Source organism: Aquarana catesbeiana, linkage group LG11, assembly GCF_042186555.1.
Source record: "Aquarana catesbeiana isolate 2022-GZ linkage group LG11, ASM4218655v1, whole genome shotgun sequence".
NCBI lineage: Eukaryota > Metazoa > Chordata > Amphibia > Anura > Ranidae > Aquarana > Aquarana catesbeiana.
The window spans coordinates 14,848,484-14,874,708 of record NC_133334.1 but is presented as its reverse complement, the minus strand read 5'-3'; the positions used below and the strand labels follow the sequence as shown (position 1 = coordinate 14,874,708).

General features: G+C 44.3%; 1 protein-coding gene across 2 annotated transcripts in view; it reads left to right on the top strand.

Moving 5' to 3' along the window:
- Nucleotides 1-26,225, top strand: part of LOC141111850 (natural cytotoxicity triggering receptor 3 ligand 1-like) — a 133,467-nt gene that overhangs the window by 44,812 nt on the left and 62,430 nt on the right. For both annotated transcript variants that reach the window (XR_012236479.1, XM_073604012.1), the window contains exon 2: nt 22,839-23,201. Coding sequence is in view for 1 of the 2 variants with exons in the window: in XM_073604012.1 (XP_073460113.1) it covers nt 22,839-23,201 (363 nt within the window). In the remaining variant the exon portion in view is untranslated. The remainder of the gene's footprint in view (nt 1-22,838; nt 23,202-26,225) is intronic.

Below are 26,225 nucleotides of genomic sequence, written 5' to 3'. Positions count from 1 at the left end.
TTGCTAGCGGTTTAGACATTAATGGCTGTGTGTTGAGTTATTTTGAGGGGACAGCAAATTTACACTGTTATACAAGCTGTACACAGTAAACAATTTCCCTATAATACTCTAAAAAAGATTAGTTAAAAAAAAGAACATTTAAAATCCAGTGTTTAGTAACGCTGATATGATCAAAAAATAAAATCCCTCTTCAACTCACCACATACCACAACAAGGATATGCCCTCACCACTTCACGTTATAAGAGGACTGAGAATTGCCTGATACATCAGTGTTACTAAACACTGGATTTTCATTTTTTTTTTTTCCACTTATCAACTTTGGAGTATTATTGGGAAATTGTTTACTGTATATGTTGTGTGTACGTTATTTTGTTCTACACACTAATTGAAAAGTTGAAAAAGGGAATAGTTTTGGATAGTCTAACTCATAATGCTTTACAATTCATGTTTAGATGAGATTTCACATATGTATACGCTTAAATGCATGGCATTTGTATGTTCTTTTATTAAGACATGTTGCTCTAAACTTTTTTTTTTTCAGGATTGGGTAGTCTCTCTCTTTGTTTATATATTTTTCCCTACTCCTCTATATCCATATATATATATATATATATATATATATATATACACACACACACACACACACTTTGGGGTTGATTTACTAAAACTGGAGAGTCCTAAATCTGGTGCAGCTCTGCTTAGAAACCAATCAGCTTCCAGGGTTTTTTGTCGAAGCTTAAACTGAAGTTAGAAGCTGATTGGCGACCATGCTCAGGTGCACCTGATTTTTCACTCTCCAGGTCTAGTAAACCATCCCCTTTGTGTGTGTGTATGGATAGTGGGGTGTTTTGTTTTTTTCTCCTCTTTCCTCTCTCTACTACTCATTCGGGTTGTAAAGTGACTTTATAATTGCTTGTGTACCTAAGGGGAGTTACGGACAAGTGTAGATATTTAGAAGCAGGAAACTCAATGCCGTGTAGCTGTGAATGAGCATCTGCTCTGGTCCTGAGGGGGAGGGGGCGGAGGCTTGAAAAAGCCTCTTCCCCTATTACCTCGCCTAAACCTCCTTCTTTGGGGTCTAGGGGGTGGTGGGCGATATCCTCTATAGGGTTGGTTGTTATAATTATAATATATAATATATAATTATAATATCCCCTATCTGGATAGGGGGAGATACCTCCTAAAGAGCATGAAGGATGAGAAAAAAGGGTTTCCTCTATGATGGTAAACTTCCTCCCTTTGAGGTGTTATGTCCTTCAATGGGGACTATCTGTTATAAGTAGGTATTCTGTAATTAGAAGAATGTGTTCTCTCTCTGTTTCTAAAATCACTATCTTCCATTCCTCCTCTCTCTGGTATCCTCTCTATTTCCCTCTTGCTGAATCTAACTCCCTTTTTCCCTTCATGAACAGGTCCTCGGTCTCCAGTGGTTTGGTCATTCTGTTTTCCATAGATCCTATCCTTTGTCTCTAAGGGAATTTCTGGTGACATTTCCATTGATGTGGATACATTCTGGTTCTCCCCTCTTTCTTATTCTTAACTATCTCTCTGGTATTTTTCTTTTCTTTTTCTTTTTAAAATCATTTTTTGTGATATTTCATGAGATGTTTTTCTAATTGATGGGTTTTGTCCTTATATTTATTTGAGAATCAACGAATAGTTACATGTTTTATTTAAACGTAGATATTTTTGAGTCTAATAGATTAAGTGTTAATACAATAGTAAAAATAATCAGAACAACCACCAACTCAATCCTGCATCAAAAGTGTTCAAATTATTATGCCTTGCGATCTAGGCATTAATTGCCGCTAACACTTTCCCGGTGTTTTTCTAACACCACGACAAAAGTCAACTTAAAAATATATATAAATATATAAATAAGTGCAGAGCAACAGGTATATAGATATATTACAAAAACAAAATAAAATTAGTGCTACAATAAAGTGTATCATATTATAACATACTGTATAGTGAAATGTAGTGACAGTTCATATATCTTCTCAGTGCTTGTGGTGACCCACCATCTTCAGGTGTGGTGCCTGTAGTCTATCTGCTGGAGTGCCCATGTGGCACCCAGTATGTGGGACGAAACTCTAGAGAGCTTTAAGCCAAAATTAAAGAACATATGACTAAAATAAGGAATGGGAAAATGGAACGTAGTGTCCCTAAACATTTTAGAACTGGGGGGGTGGGGGGTGGAGAAGGTAGTAAATCACTGGAGAGGGGGGAACTTTATCAGGCAACTAAGTAAGAGAGAGTCCTTTTGGATATATGAACCCAAAGTTCTAGCACCTTTTGGCATGAATTGTTTCATCTCTGATAAATACTATAAATAGAGAATTTTCCTTCTGACTATTACTACTGCGTTATTGTACTACTGTGGTTTATGTACACATTTTTTATATATAAAGAAAAATGTATACACACATTTTAATATATAAACTCATATACATTTTTCATATATTTGTATATACATTTTTTTTCATATACATTTTTTTATAATTTTTACATATATTTGTTATTTTTGAATTCTCTTTTTTATTATTTTTTAAAACAAATTTACTTTATGAGAGTGTATGTTGTTGCACCTAGTGCCCTTAGTAGTGTCAATAAAAAAACTGTGTTAAATTATAAAGTGCAAACAAAATCTGAAACCTTCCTCCTTAGTGTCCTTGGTAAATAATATTGGTGAATACATAAATATACAGTAAGTGAAAATGTGAAACAAAATGTGTACTTTGAAAAAAATCGTAACAAAATGGCATAATCACAAGATCACAATCTCACAATGAAATCACATAAAACTGAAAGAGTCCTTAAAAGTGCAACATGTGTATGCAAGTGAGATATACTCTAATAACAGTGCAAATAAATGTGAAACACATAGGGGGTTATTTATACAATGGGGGTTATTTACTAAAGGCAAATCCACTTTGCACTTCCAAGTGCACTGCAAGTGTACTTGGAAGCAGGGGCGGACTGATAACTCATGGGGCCCCCAGGCAATAGGAGATTATGGGGCCCCCAGGCAATCAGAGATTATGGGGCCACACAGTATACAATCACACAGTATACACATACATGCACACACAGTATACACAGACAGATGTAAAAAAAACACAGATTTATACATACTGTCCCTGGTTTTACTGAGGCTGGCAACCCTGAAGGAGCCCCCTAGTGGCCAAGGGCCCTCGGGCAGTGCCTGAGTGGCTCAATGGTCAGTCCGCCCCTGCTTTGAAGTGCAGTCGCTGTAGATCTGAGGAGGACATGCAAGGAAAATTAAAAACAGCATTTTTTCTTGTACATGATTGGATGATAAAATCAGCAGAGCTTCCCCTCATTTCAGATCTTCCCCTCAGATCTACAGCAACTGCACTTCCAAGTGCACTTGTAGTGCAGAGTGGATTTGCCTTTAGTAAATCAACCCCCATGGTGTACTGTGAAAAAAAAAGTAAACTTAAATTTGAAGAGTTTGTTAACCCAAAAATAGATAAATAAATATCCTGCTCCTTTAACCACTTGACCACTGGGCACTTAAACCCTCTTCCTAACCAGACCAATTTTCAGCTTTCAGTGCTCTCACATTTTGAATGACAATTACTCAGTCAGGCACCATGCTACTCATATGATTTTTTTTTTCCTTTTTTCATACAAATAGAGCTTTCATTTGGTGGTATTTGATCACCACTGGGTTTTTTATTTTTTGAGCTATAAAAGAAAAAAGATCGAAAATTTGGTAAAAAAAAGCATTTTTCTTTGTAATGTTTATAAAATTTAGCAAATGAGTCATTTTTCTTCATACATTTTGGCCAAAATTTATACTGCCACATATCTTTGTTAAAAATAACCCAAATCAGTGTATATTATTTGGTCTGTGTGAAAGTTATAGAGTCTACAAGCTATGGTGCCAAACACTGAAAATTGATCCCACCCGATCACACCTGATGTACTGACGGCCTATCTAATTTCTTGAGACACTAACAAGCCAGGAAAGTAAAAATACCCCCCAATTACCCCTTTTTGGAAAGTAGACATTTCAAGGTATTTAGTAGGAGGCATTTTGAGTTTTTTGAAGTTGTAATTTTTCCCACAATTCTTTGCAACCTGAAGATTTTTTTTTCTTTTTTTTTCCACAGAATTGTCATATTAACAGGTTATTTCTCTCACACAGCATATGCATACCACAAATTATACCCCAAAACATCTACTACTCCTCCTGAGTATGGCAGTACCACACGTGTGAGACTTTTACACAGCCTGGCCACTAGGGATGAGCTTCGTGTTCGAGTCGAACCCATGTTCGACTCGAACATCGGCTGTTCGATCGTTCGCCGAATTGCGAACGTTATGGGCCGTTCGCGCTAAATTCGTGTGGCGCGTCACGGCCCATAATTCACTGCGGCATCGCAGTGCATTGCTGGCTGATGATTGGCCAAGCATGCACTATGACCCGCATGCTTGGCCAATCACAGCGCCGTCAGTAGAGAGAGCTGTAATTGGCCAAAGCCAGGGTGGCTTTGGCCAATTATGGCTCAGGGGATTTAGTACACACCCCACACTATATAAGGCCGCCTGCACGGCGGCCCTGTGTAGTGTGTGTTCCGGTGTGCTGAGAGATAGAGAGAGAGAGAGACAGTGTCATTTGATTTGAGTTAGATAGATTAGGCAGAACAGTCAGTCAGTTAGCTGCACTTACAGTGTATTGTGTATATATATGCATCCCAGGTGTTGCATATATATATATACACTGTATTCAGTTTAGCTAGATCCGTTCCTGTTATCTTCTATCTAGACTATTTACATTTAATGCAGTGCGTCCTGCTCACAGTGTTCAGCTAGATCCGTTCCTGCTATTTACATTTAGTGCAGTGCGTCCTGCTCACAGTGTTCAGCTAGATCCGTTCCTGTTATCTTCTAGACTATTTACATTTAGTGCAGTGCGTCCTGCTCACAGTGTTCAGCTAGATCCGTTCCTGCAATTTACATTTAGTGCAGTGCGTCCTGCTCACAGTGTTCAGCTAGATCCGTTCCTGCTATTTACATTTAGTGCAGTGCGTCCTGCTCACAGTGTTCAGCTAGATCCGTTCCTGCTATTTACATTTAGTGCAGTGCGTCCAACTCACAGTGTTCAGCTAGATCCGTTCCTGTTATCTTCTAGACTATTTACATTTAGTGCAGTGCGTCCTGCTCACAGTGTTCAGCTAGATCCGTTCCTGCAATTTACATTTAGTGCAGTGCGTCCTGCTCACAGTGTTCAGCTAGATCCGTTCCTGCTATTTACATTTAGTGCAGTGCGTCCTGCTCACAGTGTTCAGCTAGATCCGTTCCTGCTATTTACATTTAGTGCAGTGCGTCCTGCTCACAGTGTTCAGCTAGATCCGTTCCTGTTATCTTCTAGACTATTTACATTTAGTGCAGTGCGTCCTGCTCACAGTGTTCAGCTAGATCCGTTCCTGCAATTTACATTTAGTGCAGTGCGTCCTGCTCACAGTGTTCAGCTAGATCCGTTCCTGCTATTTACATTTAGTGCAGTGCGTCCTGCTCACAGTGTTCAGCTAGATCCGTTCCTGCTATTTACATTTAGTGCAGTGCGTCCTGCTCACAGTGTTCAGCTAGATCCGTTCCTGCTATTTACATTTAGTGCAGTGCGTCCTGCTCACAGTGTTCAGCTAGATCCGTTCCTGCTATTTACATTTAGTGCAGTGCGTCCTGCTCACAGTGTTCAGCTAGATCCGTTCCTGTTAAATTCCTACTGACCGGCAGGCTTGTCTGGTTACAGTATATAAAGCTACCTGAAGAAAATTACAGGTGTTCTATTTGATCCTATTAGTACCACGGTCAGGCAGCTAGACTATTTACATTTAGTACAGTGCGTCCTGCTCACAGTGTTCAGCTAGATCCGTTCCTGTTATCTTCCTACTGACAGGCAGGCTTGTCTGGTTACAGTATATAAAGCTACCTGAAGAAAATTACAGGTGTTCTATTTGATCCTATTAGTACCACGGTCAGGCAGCTAGACTATTTACATTTAGTACAGTGCGTCCTGCTCACAGTGTACAGCTAGATCCGTTCCTGTTATCTTCCTACTGACAGGCAGGCTTGTCTGGTTACAGTATATAAAGCTACCTGAAGAAAATTACAGGTGTTCTATTTGATCCTATTAGTACCACGGTCAGGCAGCTAGACTATTTACATTTAGTACAGTGCGTCCTGCTCACAGTGTTCAGCTAGATCCGTTCCTGTTATCTTCCTACTGACAGGCAGGCTTGTCTGGTTACAGTATATAAAGCTACTTGAAGAAAATTACAGGTGTTCTATCCCAGCTTAGTGCAGCTACAGGCCATTAGTATGTCTGGAAGGCCAAGAAGGAGAGGCAGACAGTCACAAGCCAATAAGAGAGGGCAAGCAGGCTCTGTGTCTAGTGCTGGTCGTGGAGACGGTGCATCCTCATCAGCACGTGGCCATGGGACACGCTTGGCCTTTTTTTCGGCAGCTGGCCATGTTGAGCCGCAACATGCGGAAGACTTGGTCGAGTGGATGACCAAGCCGTCCTCATCCTCCTCATCCTCTCTCACCCATGCCCAGGGTGCTTTGTCTGGCAAAGCAGCGGCCTCTTCCCTCAGCTCAATGTCATCAGTGACTCCTTCCCTAGCTCCACCATGTCCTCATGAGGATTCCCTCGAACTGTTTGACCACAGTGTTGGGTACATGCTCCAGGAGGATGCCCAGCGTTTGGAAGGCTCTGATGACGATACTGAGCTCGATGAAGGCAGTAACATGAGCGCGGACAGAGGGGGTGCCCAAGAAGGACAGCAATCTGGCAGTCATGCTCCCCCTGCTGCAGCATACTGCCAGGTTTGCTCCAGTGATGAGGAGGGAGGGGATGATGAGGTCACTGACTCAACGTGGGTGCCTGATAGGAGAGAGGAGGAGGAGGAGGAGGAGGAGGAGGAGGCGGCAGCACATCACCAACGAGGCAGGATGCCCTCCAGGGGCCAGCCTAAGGGCAGCACATTGACTGCATCACACCCCAAAGCTCCACATGTGCAGGGCGCTGCAGTCTCTGCGCGTTATTCAAAAAGTTCTTTGGTGTGGGCCTTTTTTGAGACGAGTGCATCAGATCGCACCGCTGCTATTTGCAACATATGTCTCAAGCGTATCTCGCGTGGCCAAAATATCTCCCGCTTGGGTACCACATGCTTGACCAGACATATGTTGACCTGCCATGCAGTTCGTTGGCAAGCGTATCTAAAAGACCCACACCAAAGAACAAAGAGGATCTCTCCTTGCTCCTCATCAGCTGAGATTTCCAACCCCACTAGACCTTCAGTCCTCTCTGAGACCTGCAGTGAGAGGAATGAAGGTGTAGAATTAGGTGTGTCACAGCCAAGTACTTGTGGGCAATCTGCTTTTGGTACACCGACGTCAGATTGTACCAGGCAAATTTCCCTGCCCCAGCTGCTGCACCGCCGAAAGAAGTTTGCTCCCAGCCATCCACATGCCCAGCGGTTGAATGCTAGCTTGGCAAAATTGCTAGCACTTCAACTGCTGCCTTTTCAGTTGGTAGACTCTGCCCCCTTCCGTGAGTTTGTGGAATGTGCGGTTCCTCAGTGGCAGGTACCCAAACGCCACTTTTTCTCACGGAAGGCGATTCCGGCTCTCTACCGGCATGTGGAAGGCAATGTCCATGCCTCGCTGGACAGGGCGGTCAGCGGTAAGGTGCATATTACCGCTGACTCATGGTCCAGCAGGCATGGACAGGGACGTTACCTAAGTTTCACGGCGCATTGGGTGACTCTGCTGGCAGCTGGGAAGGATGCAGGACAAGGTGCAGTAGTGTTGGAGGTTGTTCCGCCACCACGCCTCCAAAATGCTGATTGTGACACACCTCTCTCCTCCACCCCCTCCTCTTCTTCTTCCTCCATGGCCTCTTCCTCGGAACCAGCGGTGCTCCGTAGGCGTTCAAGGGGCTACGCAAGTACGCAGGCCAAAAGATGCCATGCGGTGCTTGAGCTGGTGTGCTTGGGGGACAGGAGCCACACTGGGGCAGAGGTTCTGTCAGCTCTGCAGGGGCAGGTTCAGAGGTGGTTGACGCCACGCCAACTTAAGGCAGGAATGGTGGTTTGCGACAATGGCACCAACCTCCTCTCTGCCCTCCGACAGGGACAAATGACCCATGTGCCCTGTTTGGCTCACGTCCTTAACTTGGTGGTGCAGCGGTTCTTGGGCAGGTACCCGGGCTTACAGGATGTCCTGAGGCAGGCCAGGAAAGTCTGTGTGCATTTCCGCCGGTCATATAATGCCAGTGCTCGGCTGACGGACCTCCAAAAGGAGTTTAACCTGCCCAAGAACCGCCTAATCTGTGACATGCCCACCAGGTGGAACTCAACGTTGGCCATGCTGCAGCGGCTGCACACGCAGCAGAGGGCCATCAATGAGTACCTGTGCGACTATGGCACCAGGACAGGGTCAGGGGAGCTTGGTTTTTTTTCCCCACGCCAGTGGGCCATGATCAGGGATGCGTGCACTGTCCTGTCACCATTCGAGGAGGCCACGAGGATGGTGAGCAGTGACAGTGCATGCATCAGTGACACTGTCCCCCTTGTCCACCTGTTGGAGCACACGCTGCGTGGAATAATGGACAGGGCACTTGAGGCAGAACAGAGGCAGGAAGAGGAGGACTTCCTTAGCTCTCAAGGCCCCCTTTATCCAGACAGTGTTCCTGCGTGCCCGCCGATCACACAGGAAGAGGACGAGGAGGAAGAGGAGGAGGAGGAAGATTGTGTCAGTATGGAGGTGGAGCCTGGCACTCAGCATCAGCAGCAGTCTTTAAGGGATCAGTCCCAAGAAACACATGGACTTGTACGTGGCTGGGAGGAGGTGGCTGCGGACCATGTCGTTCTTAGTGACCCAGAGGACTCCGGACCGAATGCCTCAGCAAACCTACGCTGCATGGCCTCCCTGATCCTGCAAAGCCTGCGTAAGGATCCTCGTATTCGTGGTATCAAGGAGAAGGACCAATACTGGCTGGCAACCCTCCTTGATCCACGTTACAAGGGTAAGGTTGCGGACCTTATCTTGCCATCGCAGAGGGAGCAGAGGATGAAACATCTTCGGGAGGCCTTGCAGAAAGGTCTGTGCAACGCGTTCCCAGAGACTGGGAGGTTACAAACTCCTGTTTCTGGACAACGTGTTGCTGAGGCTTCGGTCAGTCAAAGAAGGAGCGGTGGAGAAGGTGGCCGTCTGACCGATGCGTTCAGACAATTTTTTGGTCCGCAGCCCCAAGGTATGATCGGTTCCAGCAACCATCGCCAGCGTCTGTTTTACATGGTGCAGGAATACCTAGGGGCAAGATCAGACTTGGACACCTTTCCCACCGAAAATCCTCTGGGTTACTGGGTCTTGAGGATGGATCACTGGCCAGAGCTTGCACAGTATGCAATTGAGCTACTGGCCTGTCCTGCATCCAGCGTTCTTTCGGAACGCACATTCAGTGCTGCTGGAGGCGTGGTAACCGATCACAGGGTGCGTCTGTCCACCGACTCGGTCGATCGGCTGACCTTCATAAAAATGAATGAGTCTTGGATCACCACCAGCTACCAAGCACCTGATGCTGATGTAACCGAATAATTTTTTTTGAAATCTCAGATCCCTTCAAAGACTGCCTATGCTGATGCTGAGTGACTATCCCTGAGTAATTATCCTCTTCCTCCTCAATCATCACGCTGATAGCTTGTAAGAACATTTTTGGTTCTGGGCGCCACCACCAGTGCCTAAGGCACAATTTTTCAGCCCCTGTTTAACAGGGGCGTGTAATTACAATTTTTGATGTAATACTTTGCAGCAGGGCTCGTTCCTGCATTCCAACTAGAGTGTCTGTGAGGGGTTGCAGTGTTGTGGCACCAGCACCAGTGCCTAGGGCCCAATTTTTCTGCCCCTGTCTAACAGGGGCGTGTAATTACAATTTTTGATGCAATACTTTGCAGCAGGGCTCGTTCCTGCGTTCCAACTAGAGTGTCTGTGAGGGGTTGCAGTGTTGTGGCACCAGCACCAGTGCCTAAGGCCCAATTTTTCTGCCCCTGTCTAACAGGGGCGTGTAATTACAATTTTTGAAGCAATAATTTGCAGCAGGGCTCGTTCCTGCGTTCCAACTAGAGTGTCTGTGAGGGGTTGCAGTGTTGTGGCACCAGCACCAGTGCCTAAGGCCTAATTTTTCAGCTCCTGTTCAACAGGGGCATGTAATTACAATTCTTGATCTAATATTTCACAGCAGGGCCCTGTGAGGGCTTACAGTGTTGTGGCCACAGCAACACCTAAGGCCCAAATTTCTGCTGAGTATATAGGGCAGGACCCTACTTTCAAACATCTAACTTACAAACGACTCCTACTTGCAAACGGAAGGAGACAACAGGAAGTGAGATGAAATCTACCCCTAGGAAGGGAAATTCTCTCCTGTAAGAGTTAATATGGGAAAACAATTTCTCCTTTCCACTGATGCTTTCCAATCCTTGTTCCACAAAAAAACCCAAATTTTCAAAAAACATTTTTCATTGGGACAAAAAAGTGAGGTGAAATCTTCTGAAGAGGAGGAAAGACAGCAAAACAAATGTCACAGGGGTGATAACCCTTCCCTATGTTTTCCAAAAAGCTTAGAAAAGATTTTTTGGCTGGAGCTAAACACGTTAAAAATGTTCAAAATTACAAACAGATTCTACTTAACAACAAACCTACAGTCCCTGTCTTGTTTGCACCGCCTGTATACTGCTGTTCAGAGTATATAGGGCCTGGTGGCCCCACACCTTTCCTTATTTTAATTTGGGTGCGGGGTTCCCCTTAATATCCATACAAGACCCAAAGGGCCTGGTAATGGACTGGGGGGTACCCATGCCGTTTGTCTCACTGATTTTCATCCATATTGCCATGACCCGACATGACATTAAACCCGCAAGCAGTTTTAAATGAGATTTTTTCCTTTAAAAATGACATTTGGTGCAGGGACTGTTCTAAACATGGGAAACACGCGTCACTTTACAGGCATACTATAGACACCCCCCAGGTACGATATTTAAAGGAATATTTCACTTTTTTTTTTTTACTTTAAGCATCATTAAAATCACTGCTCCCGAAAAAACGGCCGTTTTTAAAAGTTTTTTTTGCATTGATACATGTCCCCTGGGGTAGGACCTGGGTCCCCAAACCCTTTTTAGGACAATACCATGCAAATTAGCCTTTAAAATGAGCACTTTTGATTTCGAACGTTCGAGTCCCATAGACGTCAATGGGGTTCTAACGTTCGTGCGAACTTTCGGTCCGTTCGCGGGTTCTGGTGCGAACCGAACCGGGGGGTGTTCGGCTCATCCCTACTGGCCACATACAGAGGCACAACATGCAGGGAGAACTGTCAGGGGTTATAGGGACATAAATTACATTTTTTGATTACCTCTTACACTTTTAAAGGCCTTGGAGCTCCAGGACAATGGAAACGTCCACAAAATGAAATGACCACATTTTGGAAAGTAAACACCCCAACGTATATTCTATAAGGCATAATGAGTCTTTTGAACATGTCATTTTTTTCCACAAGTTTTTGAAAAACGTGGAAAGAAAATGAAAACACATTTTTTTTTACAGAAAGTTGTCTATTTATAAGATATTTCAAACACATAGCATGTACATAGGAAAAATGACACCCCACAATATATTCTGCTACTCCTCCTGAGTATGGCGATACCACATGTGGGAGACTTTTCCACAGCCTGGCCACATACAGAGGCCCAACATGCAGGGAGCACCATCAGGGACATACATTTCAAATCTAATTTGACTACCTATTACACTTTTGTGAGACACTGATGGGCACTGCAGTGGCAAGGATGAAGCATGGATGAGAACTGATGTGGCATGGATGTGGCACAGATGAGCACTGATGTGGCATGGATGAGCACTGATGTGGCATGGATGAGCACAGATGAGGCATGGATGAGCACCGATGTGTCATAGATGAGCACAGATGAGGCATGGATAAGCACTGATGTGGCATGGATGAGCACTGATGTGGCATGGATGAGCACAGATGAGGCATGGATGAGCATGAATGAGCCATGGATGAGCACAGATGGAGCATGGATAAACACATGGATGAGCATGGATGGAGCATGGATGAGCCAGGGATAGATGGAGCATGGATGAGTCAGGATTAGATGGAGCATGGATGAGCCAGGGATAGATGGAGCATGGATGAGTCAGGATTAGATGGAGCATGGATGAGCACGGATGGAGCACAGATGGAGAATGGATGAGCACAGATTGAGCATGGATGAGCCAGGGATGGATGGAGCATGGATAGAGCATGGATGAGCACGGATGAAGCATGGATGAGCCAGAAATGGATGGAGCATGGATGAGCACAGATAGATGGAGAATGGATGAGCCAGGAATTGAGCACGGGTGAGCATGGATGGAGCACGGATGAGCCAGGGATTGAGCATGGATGAGCACGGATGAGCCAGGGATGGATAGAGCACAGATGAGCCAGGGATGGATGGAGAATGAATGAGCATGGATGAGCCAGGGATGGATGGAGCATGGATGAGCCAGGGATGGATGGAGTATGGATGGGCACATATGTAGCATGCATGAGCACAGGTGGAGCATGGGTGGGCACATATGTAGCATGCATGGGCACAGGTGGAGCATGGATGGGCACATATGTAGCATGCATGTGCACAGGTGAAGCATGGATGGGCACATATGTAGCATGCATGGGCACAGGTGAAGCATGGATGGGCACATATGTAGCATGCATGGGCACAGGTGGAGCATGAATGGGCACATATGAGGACATATGAAGCATGGATGTAGCATGGATGGGCACAGGTCAGCACTGTGGGCACTCCAGAGACAGCCCACAGCGCTGCTGCACCCGGCTCCCTCCTCTCCTCGCACACTGTACCGATTTGTGTGAGGAGAGAGGAGGAGCTACACTGGACAAGTTCTGGTTTGTTGACAAGTGATCGCTTCGTCATTTGACGGAGCGATCACGTGGTAAAGGGCCGCTGTCATTAAACCTTTACTCCGTTTTGCGACGCGCCGGGTCCAGAGGACTCCGACGATCATGGATATTCCTGAGTGCGCGCCCCAGGGGGCACGCGCGAACGTGATTCTGTGAGGACATCCATGGACGCCCTCCCAGAATAAGCCGACCGTGCTGTAGCCGTCTTTCGGCTATGGCCCGGTCGGCATGTGGTTAAGGCATGTTATATAGCACAGTGCTTGTGCTGTGTCATTTGGCCCCCTGTAATACCTGGCTGATCCTGCCTGGCTATGCCCCCCCCTTAAGCTGACTCCGATATATCAGGGCTGCTGAGCTCTGACACCGGAGTCAGCATATGTGCCTCCATCATCCGCAGTCCCCCTCTGTGTCTCCTGTGTCCTCTCCTCCATCCTCTCCTCCCTCCCTTCTCTGCTAGTCATCTCCGTGTCCACGCCGCCCCCCCCCCCACCCTGCTGCTCAAATTACTGTTTCTTTTTAATAGAATCCTCTGTTTTTCAATGTAATGGCCCCTTGTGACTGTGTTTTATAAAAAATAATATTGTATATACCTTACTTACAGAGCGCTGATCTGTGCTCATTGACCCGCCTCTCTCTCCTCTCTTGCCCCGACAGATGCAGCTGGCGGGGCCGTCTCTCTCCTCCTCCCCTCCTGACTGACCTCAGCGGGGGAACCCCGGCCCCGCCCACTGCATCTGCCGGGCCGAGAGAGGAGATAGGCGGCAGGTGAATGACCGCATATCAGTGCTCTGTAAACAAGGTATATACAGCATTATTTTTATAAAGCACAGTCACAAGGGGCCATTACATTTAAAAACAGAGAGGAAAATATAAAGATGCATTGGTGTGTTAACAGCCACTTTAAATTTAAAACAAACAGCTCCTGTGACGGGCAGCTGGATACAAAGGTTCCCATATCACTTCCTGCGTGCAGCAGTGTCACCTGACTCCTAAGGATGACACGCGTGGGATAGAGTCAGGTGACACTGCTGCACGCAGGAAGTGATGTGGGAACCTTTGTATCCAGCTGCCCATCACAGGAGATGTTTGTTTTAAACTTAAATGTAAGTTACTATTTTTAAATAAATTCCTATTTTGAAATTACTACACCATGAGGGACCCCCCTTTTTTTCATGAATCTTTATATGGAGGGAAAACTGCCGTTTTAAAGGGCCACACACCCCACTAATGAAAGGTTATCTGGATATACAGTGGAACAAACGAGGAGGAGGACGTCAGAGGAGCCCACTGTGCATACCCCAACATACAGGGGGAGGTGAAATTTGACCTAGTAAGAGAGGTCAAACATAGAGGTGAGCGCATTAGTTGAGAAGTGGTGGGGATCACCAAAGCACCAGCACATTTGGATTACGGATTATTATCCGAATTATATGGACTCACTTATGAATTGCATATACATGTTGCACTTTTAATGATTTTTCAGATTATACAATTTATACTGTGATATTGTGTTTTTGCGATTATGCCATTTTGTTGCGATTTTTTTTTTCAAAGTACACATTTTGTTTTACATTTTCACTTATATTTCTGTATTCACCAATATTATTTACCAAGGTCACTAAGGAGAAAGGTTTCAGACTTTGTTTGCACTTTATAATTTAACACAATTCTTTTATTGACACTACTAAGGGCACTAGGCACAACAACATACACATTGATTCACATTGTGTGAACAGAATTAGGTTGTATGCAGCCACCCATCATAAGACAAGCCACATATTAATACCTACAAGCTAGCACGGGATATCCTACACATTTTTTGTCGTACCAAATTTACTTTATGTACGTATATACATATGAAAGATTTTTTTATGTATATTTAGTAATGTATTGCTCATTTTGTTGGTAGAGTATTTAATTAGGGTAGTGTTAATATTGTGTAGCACCCTCTACCAGAAGATAGGTGCTAGAATAGGATTTTCTGGGTTTAGGATATCATTGTAGGCAAATTTAGGCAGGCCTGTGCTGTAGGTTAGGCCTGTGTGTTTTGATTTGAGATTGGGAGTGTTTAGTGTAGTGGTGGGTGTGACCACCTGTGCTCTGACTCAGAGGCGCCTCCCCTGCTTTCAGGAAGATTGTTCTGGAACAGGGGTTGGACCTGAGGTTTGAGTGGCAGGCAGCTCATGTGAGGAGCTCTGACCAATTATCTTTTGGTATTGGCAGGGGGCAGGCCTCCCATATAAGCTGGGGTCACATACTGCTGGGGAGTTCGGACAGTGCAGAGAAAAGGAGAATGGAGTGTTAGGTAGCTGCCGCAGGGCGTCCCCATGTGGCACGGAGGAGGGATGGAGGAGCTGCTAAGATGTATTCCTGGATAAAGATCTTCACCATGGAGTTGGTGTCAAGCTGCTGTGACCAGGGAACACAGGACTTGCACTTTGGAGCAGATCGGTGAAGGAGAAGCAACAGTAGGACTGAGGAGAGTAGAAAAAAGTTCTGTGACCGGGAACACAGAACTTGCTCTTTGGAGAAGGTCAGTGTGAAGGAAGCAAAAGGAGAATTGTTGAGAGTAGTGCAGAATTCTGTGGCCGGGGAACTCAGCGTTTGCAGTTATGGACTGGCTGGGAACAGTAGTCCGCTTATTACTGTTTATTATTGTTGGGCCGTTGGGGAGAGGTACCGAGTATCTCTGGCCTGGTAAAGTACTCTGGTAATATTTTCCAAGAGACTGTGTAGCTACCAAATTCACTGAGCCTCCGGGGAGAGGTACTGTAGGTCTCTGGCTTATTAATTTGCTGAAGCAACACCATTCAAGAGACTTTATTACAGTAACAAAGTACAGCCAGCAAACTGGGGTTATTCAGAGTGGTCCCTTTTTGTTCTACTGGAAGTGATGATACAGGAGTCCAACAGTTTTGCAGCAAAGGATTTGTACAAGAGGAGTTTGAGGTAGTGATACTCTGCAGGAGTCAGTGCAGAGGAGGAAGAGGAGCAATAGTCTGCAGTGAAGATATGCAGGAGAACAGACTGTGAATGTTAGAAGTGCATCATTTTTCAGGGCTAAAGCTGCTAATCAATGTTCTACAAATGTGATGACGAATCAATAAGTGCTATGGGCATCCCATATCTTCCTTTACCCCAACCAAGTTGTATCCCGCAATAAATGCATCAAAACTACACAAATGACTGCTCAGTGTCTCAGAGGTGATAGATGGGGGTCTGGCAGCAGGGTGATTTGGTTAATGTTAGTAACTAGTGGTAACCAACCGCTACAATTGTATTGTACATATGTATGTATTTGTACTTTCGGAAGTGACAAGGTGCGGCATTATGATATCCAACTAGGAGATTCATCCAATAGTGGCATCATAATTTTATTGAAGAAAACTGACACTTTAAAAAGATGCTGTGTGTCCCCGTGGGTCCAGTTGCCTTGTTCCGGGGTGACTGCCAGTGGGTCTGAGCACCTCACTTCCGTGGTGGGTAGAGGTGGAGTTTCATCCCATTTCCTCGCTCTTCTACCTTTCTTAATTATATTTCTTTATTATAGATTCTCATCATTACAGACCAGCATACATTCTTATTGGAAAATTTAGTACTTATCTCATAAGGTCAGTCCAAAGCAAGTTCTGAAATTTTTCTTTCTTTTTCCTTGCTTATATCATCTATACAACTTAACAAGCATACAGTATAAACATTGCTACCATAATACGTAAAGTGAGTATGGTTGGCCGGGACGTCATTTCCGGTTCTTCCATATGTGTACTTCGGGCAGAAGTGTCTTTATGAGTGGGGAGGTATGAGGAGGGGAGGGGACCAATAGATGATTGGCTGACTATTATCCAACAGGAATCTAGAATGCACCGGCCTCATCACTTCTGGATCCTGACGTATGGATATTGTTTAATGGATGTTAGGCTATAAAAGGGCTTGCTTGAGGTGGGCTCCCTGCCTACTGAAGAAGCATAATCGGAGGCCGTAGCGGCCGTATGGGTGGGAGGAGCCGAAGCCTGTGATGTCGCGTAGTAGCTATCAGTGTCAGTGTGGTGAGCTGATGATTTTTACGCTTGTTATCTAGATTTTCTTGTGAGTGTTTGCTTTTAATCCTTTTTGGTTTACAATGAATATGTGGAAACAGAGAGCACTAGGGTTTTTCTGCTTTATTTTATGGTTTATTATGCTAATGACTGAGTAGTGAAGAGTGAAAGGTAGCAGCCATACCCCTGGACAGGAAGTTCTTGCTGCACCTCCTAAAGGAAGAATCAGTCAAAGGCATATTAGACTCTGTAGTGGGGTCAGATACTTGAGGTGAGCAGGCACAACACCTGAAGGTGGTGGTCACCAGAAACACTGAGAAGATTTATGAACTGTCACTACATTTCACTATGTGTGGGACTTTTTAAATATATGCTGAATTTTGTTCATATTATTATAAGGTGTTTCCGATCACGAGTCCAGTGGAAGTGTTATCCGATCAATGAGTAGACTTCACATGCATGTTATAATGTGATACACTTTATTGTAACACTAATTTTATTTTGTTTTTTGTAATATATCTATATACCTGTTGCGTTGCACTTATTTTATATATATATTTTTAATAGGTTAAGTGTTATCTTCCTTCTGCATATAATTACTTTCATTTACATTTTCTCTCATTGATTAAAGAAACTAAACCATTCAACCATACGTTTTTGATCATCAATGCCATCATTGGGGTTTATGTCCCACCTTGGTGTGATATTTTCTCTAATGCCCTGTACACACGAGCGGAATGTTCGACCGAAAAAGTCAGACAGAAGCTTTTCTTTGTCTATTCCGATCGTGTGTAGGCCTCATCGGACTTCTTTTTTCGAAATTTCTGACGGACCTAGAAATTAAACATGTTCTAAATTTTTCCGACGGAACCAATTCCTATCGGGAAAACCGATCGTCTGTATGCTGTTCCGACGGACCAAAAATGACGCATGCTGTGAAGCAAGTACAAGACAGAAGCTATTGGCTACTGGCTATTGAACTTCCTTTTTCTAGTCCCGTCGTAAGTGTTGTATGTCACCACATTCTGGGTGGTTGGACTTTGGTGGGACTTTGGGTTGACCATGTGTAGGCAACATCGCTTGAATGGAATTCCGTCGGAGGAACCTGCGGAGTTAATTCCAACGGCAAAACCGGTCGTGTATACACGGCATAAGGTATTGTTCTAATGCACCGTACACACGACCGGACTTTCTGGGAAACTAGGTCCGACATTCTTCCCGACAGACTTTCGCCAGAGTTACGGTGGTCTTTCAGAATGAACGGACTTGCCCACACACGGACATGTCCGTTCATTTTGAACGTGACTTGGGTACGATGGGACTAGAAAAGGAAGTCAATCTCGGCGCTTTTATCATCGAGATTGACACCTTGCGAGCCCCGTCGCAGAGCATACCAGGCCCTTAGGTCTGGTATGGATTTCAAGGGGAACTCCTACGCCTAAAAAACTGCGTGGGGTCCCCCCCAAAATCCATACCAGACCCCGTTTCGAGCACGCAGCCTGGTCAGGAAAGGGGGTGGGGACGAGCGTGCAGCCCCCTCCTCCTTAACCGTACCAGCTCACATGCCCTCAACATGGGGGGGTGGGTGCTATGGGGGAGGGGGCGCCCTGCGGCCCCCGCCACCCCAAAGCACCTTGTCCCCATGTTGATGAGGACAAGGGCCTCTTCCTGACAACCCTGACCGTTGGTTGTCAGGGTCTGCGGGCGGGGGGCTTATCGGAATCCAGGAGCCCCCAGATCCCAGCCCTCCACCCTATGTGAATGAGTAGGGGTACATCGTACCTCTACTCATTCCCCTGGGGGAAAAAGTGTCAATAAAAAAAACACACTACACAGGTTTTTAAAGTAATCTATTAGACAGCTCCGAGGGTCTTCTTCCGACTTCGGGGTCTGCTTCCAACTTCGGGGGTCCGCTTCCGACTTCGAGGGTTCTCTTCCGACTTCGGGGGTCTCTCCGGTCTCTTCTATCTTCTGCCGCTCTTTTGCTTGCGGTGGCCCAGACTTCTGCCTTCAGAAGAATTGGAACACCGGGAGAAGAGGTCGAACACCAGGAAAAGAGGCCAGAGAGAGCGGAAAAGAACCAACCGGACGCCAGGACAAGAGGCCGGAGGGACCCCCGAAGTCGGAAGAAGACCCCCGGAGCTGTCTAATAAATTACTTTAAAAACCTGTGTAGTGTTTTTTTATTGAGACTTTTTCCCCCAGGTGAATGGGTAGGGGTACCATGTACCCCATACTCATTTACATAGGGTGGGGGGCCGGGATCTGGGGGCTCCCTTATTAAAGGGGCCTCCCGGATTCAGATAAGCCCCCCGCCAGCAGACCCTGACAACCAACGTCCAGGGTTGTCGGGAAGAGGCCCTTGTCCTCATCAACATGGGAACAAGGTGCTTTGGGGTGGCGGAGGCTGCAGGGCACCCCCCTCCCCCAAAGCACCCACCCCCCATGTTGAGGGCATGCGGCCTGGTACGGTTCAGGAGGGGGGGGGCGCTCGCTCATCCCCACCCCCTTTCCTGAACGGCCGTGCTGCGTGCTCAGATCGGGGTCTGGTGTGGATTTTGGGGGGGACCCCACGCCGTTTTTTCAGCGTAGGGGGTTCCCCTTAAAATACATACCAGACCTAAGGGTCTGGTATGCCCCGCGCTCGCCGCAATAGGAAAATTTGTTTTTCCCATTGCAGCGAGCGCGAGATGCAGTACCCTGCCCTTGCTTCGTATCTGGTCCATCGGACCAGCATACAGACGAACAACTTTCCGTCAGGAACTGAGTCCAGCGGAGTTACGACGTAAAGATTTGAAGCAGGTTTCAAATCTAAAGTACGTCGGATTTCCGACCGAAACGGTCCGTCGGAAGTCCGATGCAGACCACACACGGTCGCATTGTCCGCCGGATTTGGTCCATCAGCGTCCGTCGGACCAGTCTGGTCGCAAAGTCTGACCGTGTGTACGCCCCATAAGAAGGTTATATTCCACCAGGATCTAATTTTGTTTTTCCATATTGTGCTTTAACTGGTTAAACCCTTCTTCCAAATGAACATTAAATGCATAATTTTGGTGAAATATACCTTCTAAATGTATCTGTCTATTTTCCAAAAATGTAATTATATCCATTGTGAATACCAGTGTTAACAAACCAAAAACAACAGATAGTAAATGTCAACGTGGATTATCCCAATGTGCAAACTAAAGAAAATGAACCAGCAAAGAATACAATGTAAAAAAACAAACAACAAAAAACAGACAGCTGCCTTACAAAAGCACAAATAAATGCTTAGAAATTGAAACACCAATCTGAAGGCGCTATGCTATGAATAAAAAAGTATTTTTTAACATAAATTGTTAACTTGAAAAAAGAAAAAAACAAAGAATAAAAGAATAAAAGAAAAAGAGAAAAGGAAAGTGAGCCCAGCTGCCCCTTTAAGTGTGAAACACTTCCAACATAACAAAAATCTAAGATAGGCGCTAACTTATCAGTACAAATGATATACAAAATCCTGTAAAACATCCTAAAATATGGTGTACAATCCAGAATCATTATATAAAGGAAAATCCCTGATCACCGTGATCTTGTGGAATAAAATATGAAGTATCTATTTTTTCTTTCTTTCTTTTTTTCATTTTTTTAAACCCCTGTAAAGTAAAGGCATAATGTGCTAGTATGCATACTTACCTTAGACCGAAGCCCTGCATTGCTGTCAAGTCTGACAGACGCTTCCATCTTCACCCTGTCTTCCTTCCGGGTTCTCATCCTCCGGCCGTCTGATTGGCCGCAGCGCAATTACATCACTCCCGCACATGCGCATGGGAGTCATGGACCGTGGCATGGAGCTCTGAAGGGCCAGCACGTGTATACTGTCCCTTCAGAGTGCATGCGCCGGTGACATCACCGGCTGCCTGAAGTGCGAATATCATATCAATATTTTTGCAATACGGCACTGCATCACTTTAACTGACAATTGCGCGGTCGTGCGATGCTGTATCCAAACAAAATTGACATCCCGTTTTTCCCACAAATAGAGCTTTCTTTTGGTGGTATTTTATCACCTCTGCGGTTTTTATTTTTTGCGCTATGAACAAAAAAAGAGCGACAATTTGGAAAAAAAAACATTTTTTTTACTGTCTGCTATAATAAATATCCAAATAAATAAATAAATAATGTATTTATCAGTTTACGCCAATATATAGTATTCTACATATTTTTGTTTAAAAAAAAAATCACAATAGGCGTATATTGATTGGTTTGCACAAAAGTTATAGTGTCCACAAAATTTGGGAAAGATTTAGGGACTTTTATTGTTTTTTTATTGTTTTTACAGGTAATGGCGGCGATCTGAGATTTTTAGTGAGACTGTGACATTGCGGCAGACAAATCTGACCCCAAATGACAGTTTTTGGGGACCAATGACATTATTACATTGATCAGTGCTATAAAAATGCACTGATCAATGTAAAAATGATACTGGCAGGGAAGGAGTTAACACTAGGGGGTGATCAAGGGGTTAAGTGTGTTCCCTGGGTGTGTTCTAACTGTAGGGGGATGGGCTTACTGGTACATAACAGAGATCACTGTTCCCGATCACTGGGAACAGAAGATCTCATGACATGTCATTAGGCAGAACGGGGAATCGCCTTGTTTACATAGGCAGTTCCCCGTTCTGCCTCTGTACACTGTGATCGCAGGTCGCTGGCGGACATCAAGTCCGCGGGACCCGCGAACACGCCCCCATGGCACGCGCGTGTCCGCTATCCTCCTTGCATGGACGTTTGCGCAGGAGAGCCGACCTGCCGCAGTAAATGTACGTGAGCAGGTTGGCAAGTGGTTAATAGGTTCTTTTCCATGTGCCCAGGTGAAATGTACACTCACCAGATGGTTGCGGCTGACAAACCAGCCTACAAGCCTTGTACTGTATGTTAGATCCTGTACACATGTTTTCAGATCTTCTCCATAAAGGTGCAAATGCCAGCTTGATGTCACTGGTATGAATACTCATTCGCTCATATGAGTAGACAAGAAACCCAGAGACATGTCATAGTGTAATATGTTTTATTAAAATGGTATAAAATAACGAATAATTAAAATGCACTCACATTTAGCAGATGCCAATGGGCAGCAACACATCCAGCTCAACTGCTCCTATCTCCTGCACCGCCGGTCTTGTTTCCGGAGCCGGCGTGCGTTCCAGGGGACCACATGTAGACTGCATGAAAGACCTGATATGACATCAGTGGCTCAGATTCTATGCATTTTGTGCGCAGTGTGACCTCAGGAAGCTCAGCTGTCATTTTGTTGGAGTCTTATATAGCAAGGGATCAGTACTGATTGGTTGATTTATAATTTGCAACCCCCGAGGGAAAACTTTGGATCTTGTCCCCTTATTGAGACCCCCCATTCACATAAATTGTACAAATTGTTTATGCTAGCCCAGGGAAAGTTTGATATTGCTTGCCTGTATGTCTATTGTAGAGTCAGTTGTACTTCAATTGGGCACATCACTGTTAAGCTGGACATTGTTATATTTCCTTTTATTTCCTGAGTCATCTTTGCTATGTGATAATCTACTCATTGGCTCTGCTAACCTGTTTTGTGTCTAATTTTTAAGGCTTGACAAGTTTATCAGTTGCTACTTGTATGTGTGAGTATACCCTGGAGTGTCAGAGGGGCTGAGGATTTTAGTGGGGTCGAGGCAGGAACAGAAGACCCAGTACTACTAGCGGTCCTTGCAGGGATATGCTACACCAGAATTCCCGTACAATTGTCATCACTCTTTTTCGTTTTAATTTTTTTAGGTGATTTTCAGGTTCGGGGGCTGACAGTTACTGAGAAAGATGGTCCTACTGAGGCTCTTAGAGGAGAAAATGTCACCATCCCTTGTCTGTTGTCTGGTGTCCCAATACCGCTGAATCTACAGATTCTATCAGTTGTCTGGAGTCACAGATTACAAAATGGAACTGAATACAAGGTTTACCAATTTCAAGGTTCCCACCATCAATCATGGAGGAACAGATCTCATATGAATGACAGAGACCTCCAACAAGGCAACGCCAGTCTTTCTATATCCAACATTCAGATCACAGATGAAGGGGAATATCGCTGCTTTGTTATCGCCACTCCTGATTCCGGCACTGCTACATCTATTCTGCATGTATCAGGTACACAGTGACAACAGTAAAAAGGCAGAAAAGTGAGGAGTACCAGATAGTACCTATGTGATGTTTATTGTTAATAAAAAGGAATCCAAAGAATTGCAAACTCACCTAAGACTCCAGCAATGACATGTTTTGAGATTCTTCCTCACTATGCTGGCTTGGACACCGCTGCTACTCTGATGAAGAGGAAGAGCCTCAAAACATTTCAAAAAATGTGTTTTGTTTTGATTCATTATTTAAATAATTTTATTTAGTTACATTTGTTAAATTCTTTTTCAGAATTCATTTCATTTATTTGTTTTTGAACTTGTTTTGAATTTAATCTATTCAAATTTCAGAAGACAGTTATATTCTTTCTATTTTATTCTATTCTATTTCTTTCTATTCAATTTCCTTCTATTCTATTCTCTTATTCTGAACAAAAGAGAGGGCCCCAGGGGGACTTTATAAGCAGTAGCCAAGCAGGTAGCATAAGTACAAGAAAGTAAAAGAATGTATAAAAAGCTACAGTTTTATTTAACATCATAAATTGGTGATGGTGTACATAATTTCCCTGGATGCCCATGCTATAGTTAACCTCTGGGGAATCTGCCAGGCCTTGCCAGATGCAGGATCCAGTCCCTCCTTTCCTGGATACTCTCAGGGGACGTGGGCTCCCACAACAGGTAAAGCCCCCCCAGCATTTATAAAGTGCCATCAGAATATAATGGAAGATAACTGACCCTTTAAAAAGATGCTGTGTGGGTCGGGTTGCCTAATTCCAGGGTGACCACCAGTGGATCTGGGCACGTCACTTCTGTGGTGGGTAGAGGTGGAGTCTCATCCCATTTCCTCGCTCTGCTACCTTAATACGTGAAGCGAGTATGGTTGGCTGGGACATCATTTCCGGTTCTCCCATATGTGTACTTCAGGCGGAAGTGTTTTTATGAGTGGGGAGGTATGAGGAGGGGAGAGGACCAATAGATGATTGGCTGAAAATTATCCAACAGCAATCTGGAATGCACCAGCCTCATCACTTCCAGATCCTGATGTATGAATATTGTTTAATGGATGTTATGCTATAAAAGGGCTTGTTTGAGGTGGGCTCCCTGCCTACTGAAGAAGCCCAATTGGAGGGCTTAATGTGTATGGGTGGGAGGAGCCGAAGCCTGTGGCGTCACATAATAGCTACTAGTGTCAGCGTTGGGAGCTGATGATTTTCATGCTTGTTATCTTTAATTTCGTGTGAGTGTTTTTAATCCTTTTTGGTTTACAATAAATGTGTAGAAACAGAGAGCACTAGGGTTTTTTTGCTTTATTTTATGGTTATTATACTGATGACTGAGAAGTGATAAGGGAAAGGTAACAGCCATACCCCTGGACGGGAAGTTCTTGCTGCACCTCCTACAGGAGGAATCGGTCAAAGGCATATTAGACTCTGTAGTGGGGTGTATTATTTAATTTATTTAACATCATAAAATGTTGATGGTATACATAATTTCCCTGGATGCCCATGCTATGGTGAGCCTCTGGGGAATCTGCCAGGCCTTGCCAGATGCAGGATCCAGTCCCTCCTTTCCTGGATACTCTCAGGGGATGTTGGCTCGCACAATAGCTAAAGCCCCCCCAACATTTATAAAGTGGCTACTCCATCATACTGGTAGTCAGCCTATCTGTCTCCCACGCAGCATACGGCACTCTGAATGAGGACATCCACACATGTAAGTTCTACAATCCTGCAATCTGTACCCTGTTTACTGTTTATACTGCTGATATACTTCCCCATCTTTGAGTTATATCTGTTACAGATGGCTATCAAGGGTGGGGTCCTGTCCCACTTTGTGCTGGTCCTCATATTCATTAAATTTTGCCCTTAGGATGGTTCCCCATGTGTGATCCTTGTGAGCATTAATTGGCGCCAATAGTCATTTTGACATCTGCTGATTTTGTGGCTCATTGTTCCATCTGGGTTACTTTATCCCCTCCTACCATCCTTTCAGTGTGAATCTAATGTGGTGGGGCAGACTTTGGGGACGAATGTTATCAAACCATATATGTTTCTGCTGTTGTACACACTGTGAGTATTTTAGGAGCGGATATATACATGGATGTTCTACCTGCATTGACATTATCCTAAGTCTGTTTATTGACATGTTACTACTATATACTTTTTCGAGAATTGCAATATGCTCTGATCTTCGCCTAAAGAAGAAATAACACTATATTTTGAAACCTGTTGGGACTTCTGTGAACGCCTCTCCGGCTTGGCCTTTTAACCATGTTTTTGGTGTATACCATCACCATTTTATGATGTTAAATAAAAGATTTTATACATTCTTTCACTTTCTTGTAGTTTTGCTACCTATAAAGTCCTCCTGGGGCCCTCTCTTTGGTTCAGATTGTCTTTGGGATGTGGCAAGTTAGATACAATACTAAGCTATTTCAAACTTTTCTAGTCAATTCAAATTTATTTTATTTGAAAATCGAATTTCAGAAGACGGTTATATTCTTTCAATTGTATTCTATTCTATTTTAGTCTATTATTTCTTTTCTTTTCCATTCAATTCTATTCTTTTCTATTCTTTTTCTATTCTATTCTTTTTTTCTTTTTTTTTTTCCTAACCACTTAAGCAAACTCTGTTGAGAGGCTTATTCAACTTTACGTTCATTTACTGTCTCTTTCATATATATATATATATATATATATATATATATATATATATATATATATATATATATATATATATATATATTTATTTATTTTTTATTTTTTTTTTCTATTATTCAGTTTCTTCTATTAACAACATTTTCTAAAGTTTAATTATTAAAATCTTAGTCACTACCATTACCCTCCATGCCTATTTTACAGAAGTATTTTTCTTTTCCCACTATTCGTCCAACCACCCACCAACTTCTCTCCTTCTCACCCCCTTCCCCTCCCCCCCACCCCGGTTTGGTTCAGTTTCGGCCCTCTTTCCAATCTCTTGGCCCACTCAGGTCCTACCACCTTCCATTAAATTTTCTAAGTATTTCTCTGAGGTTTTAAAA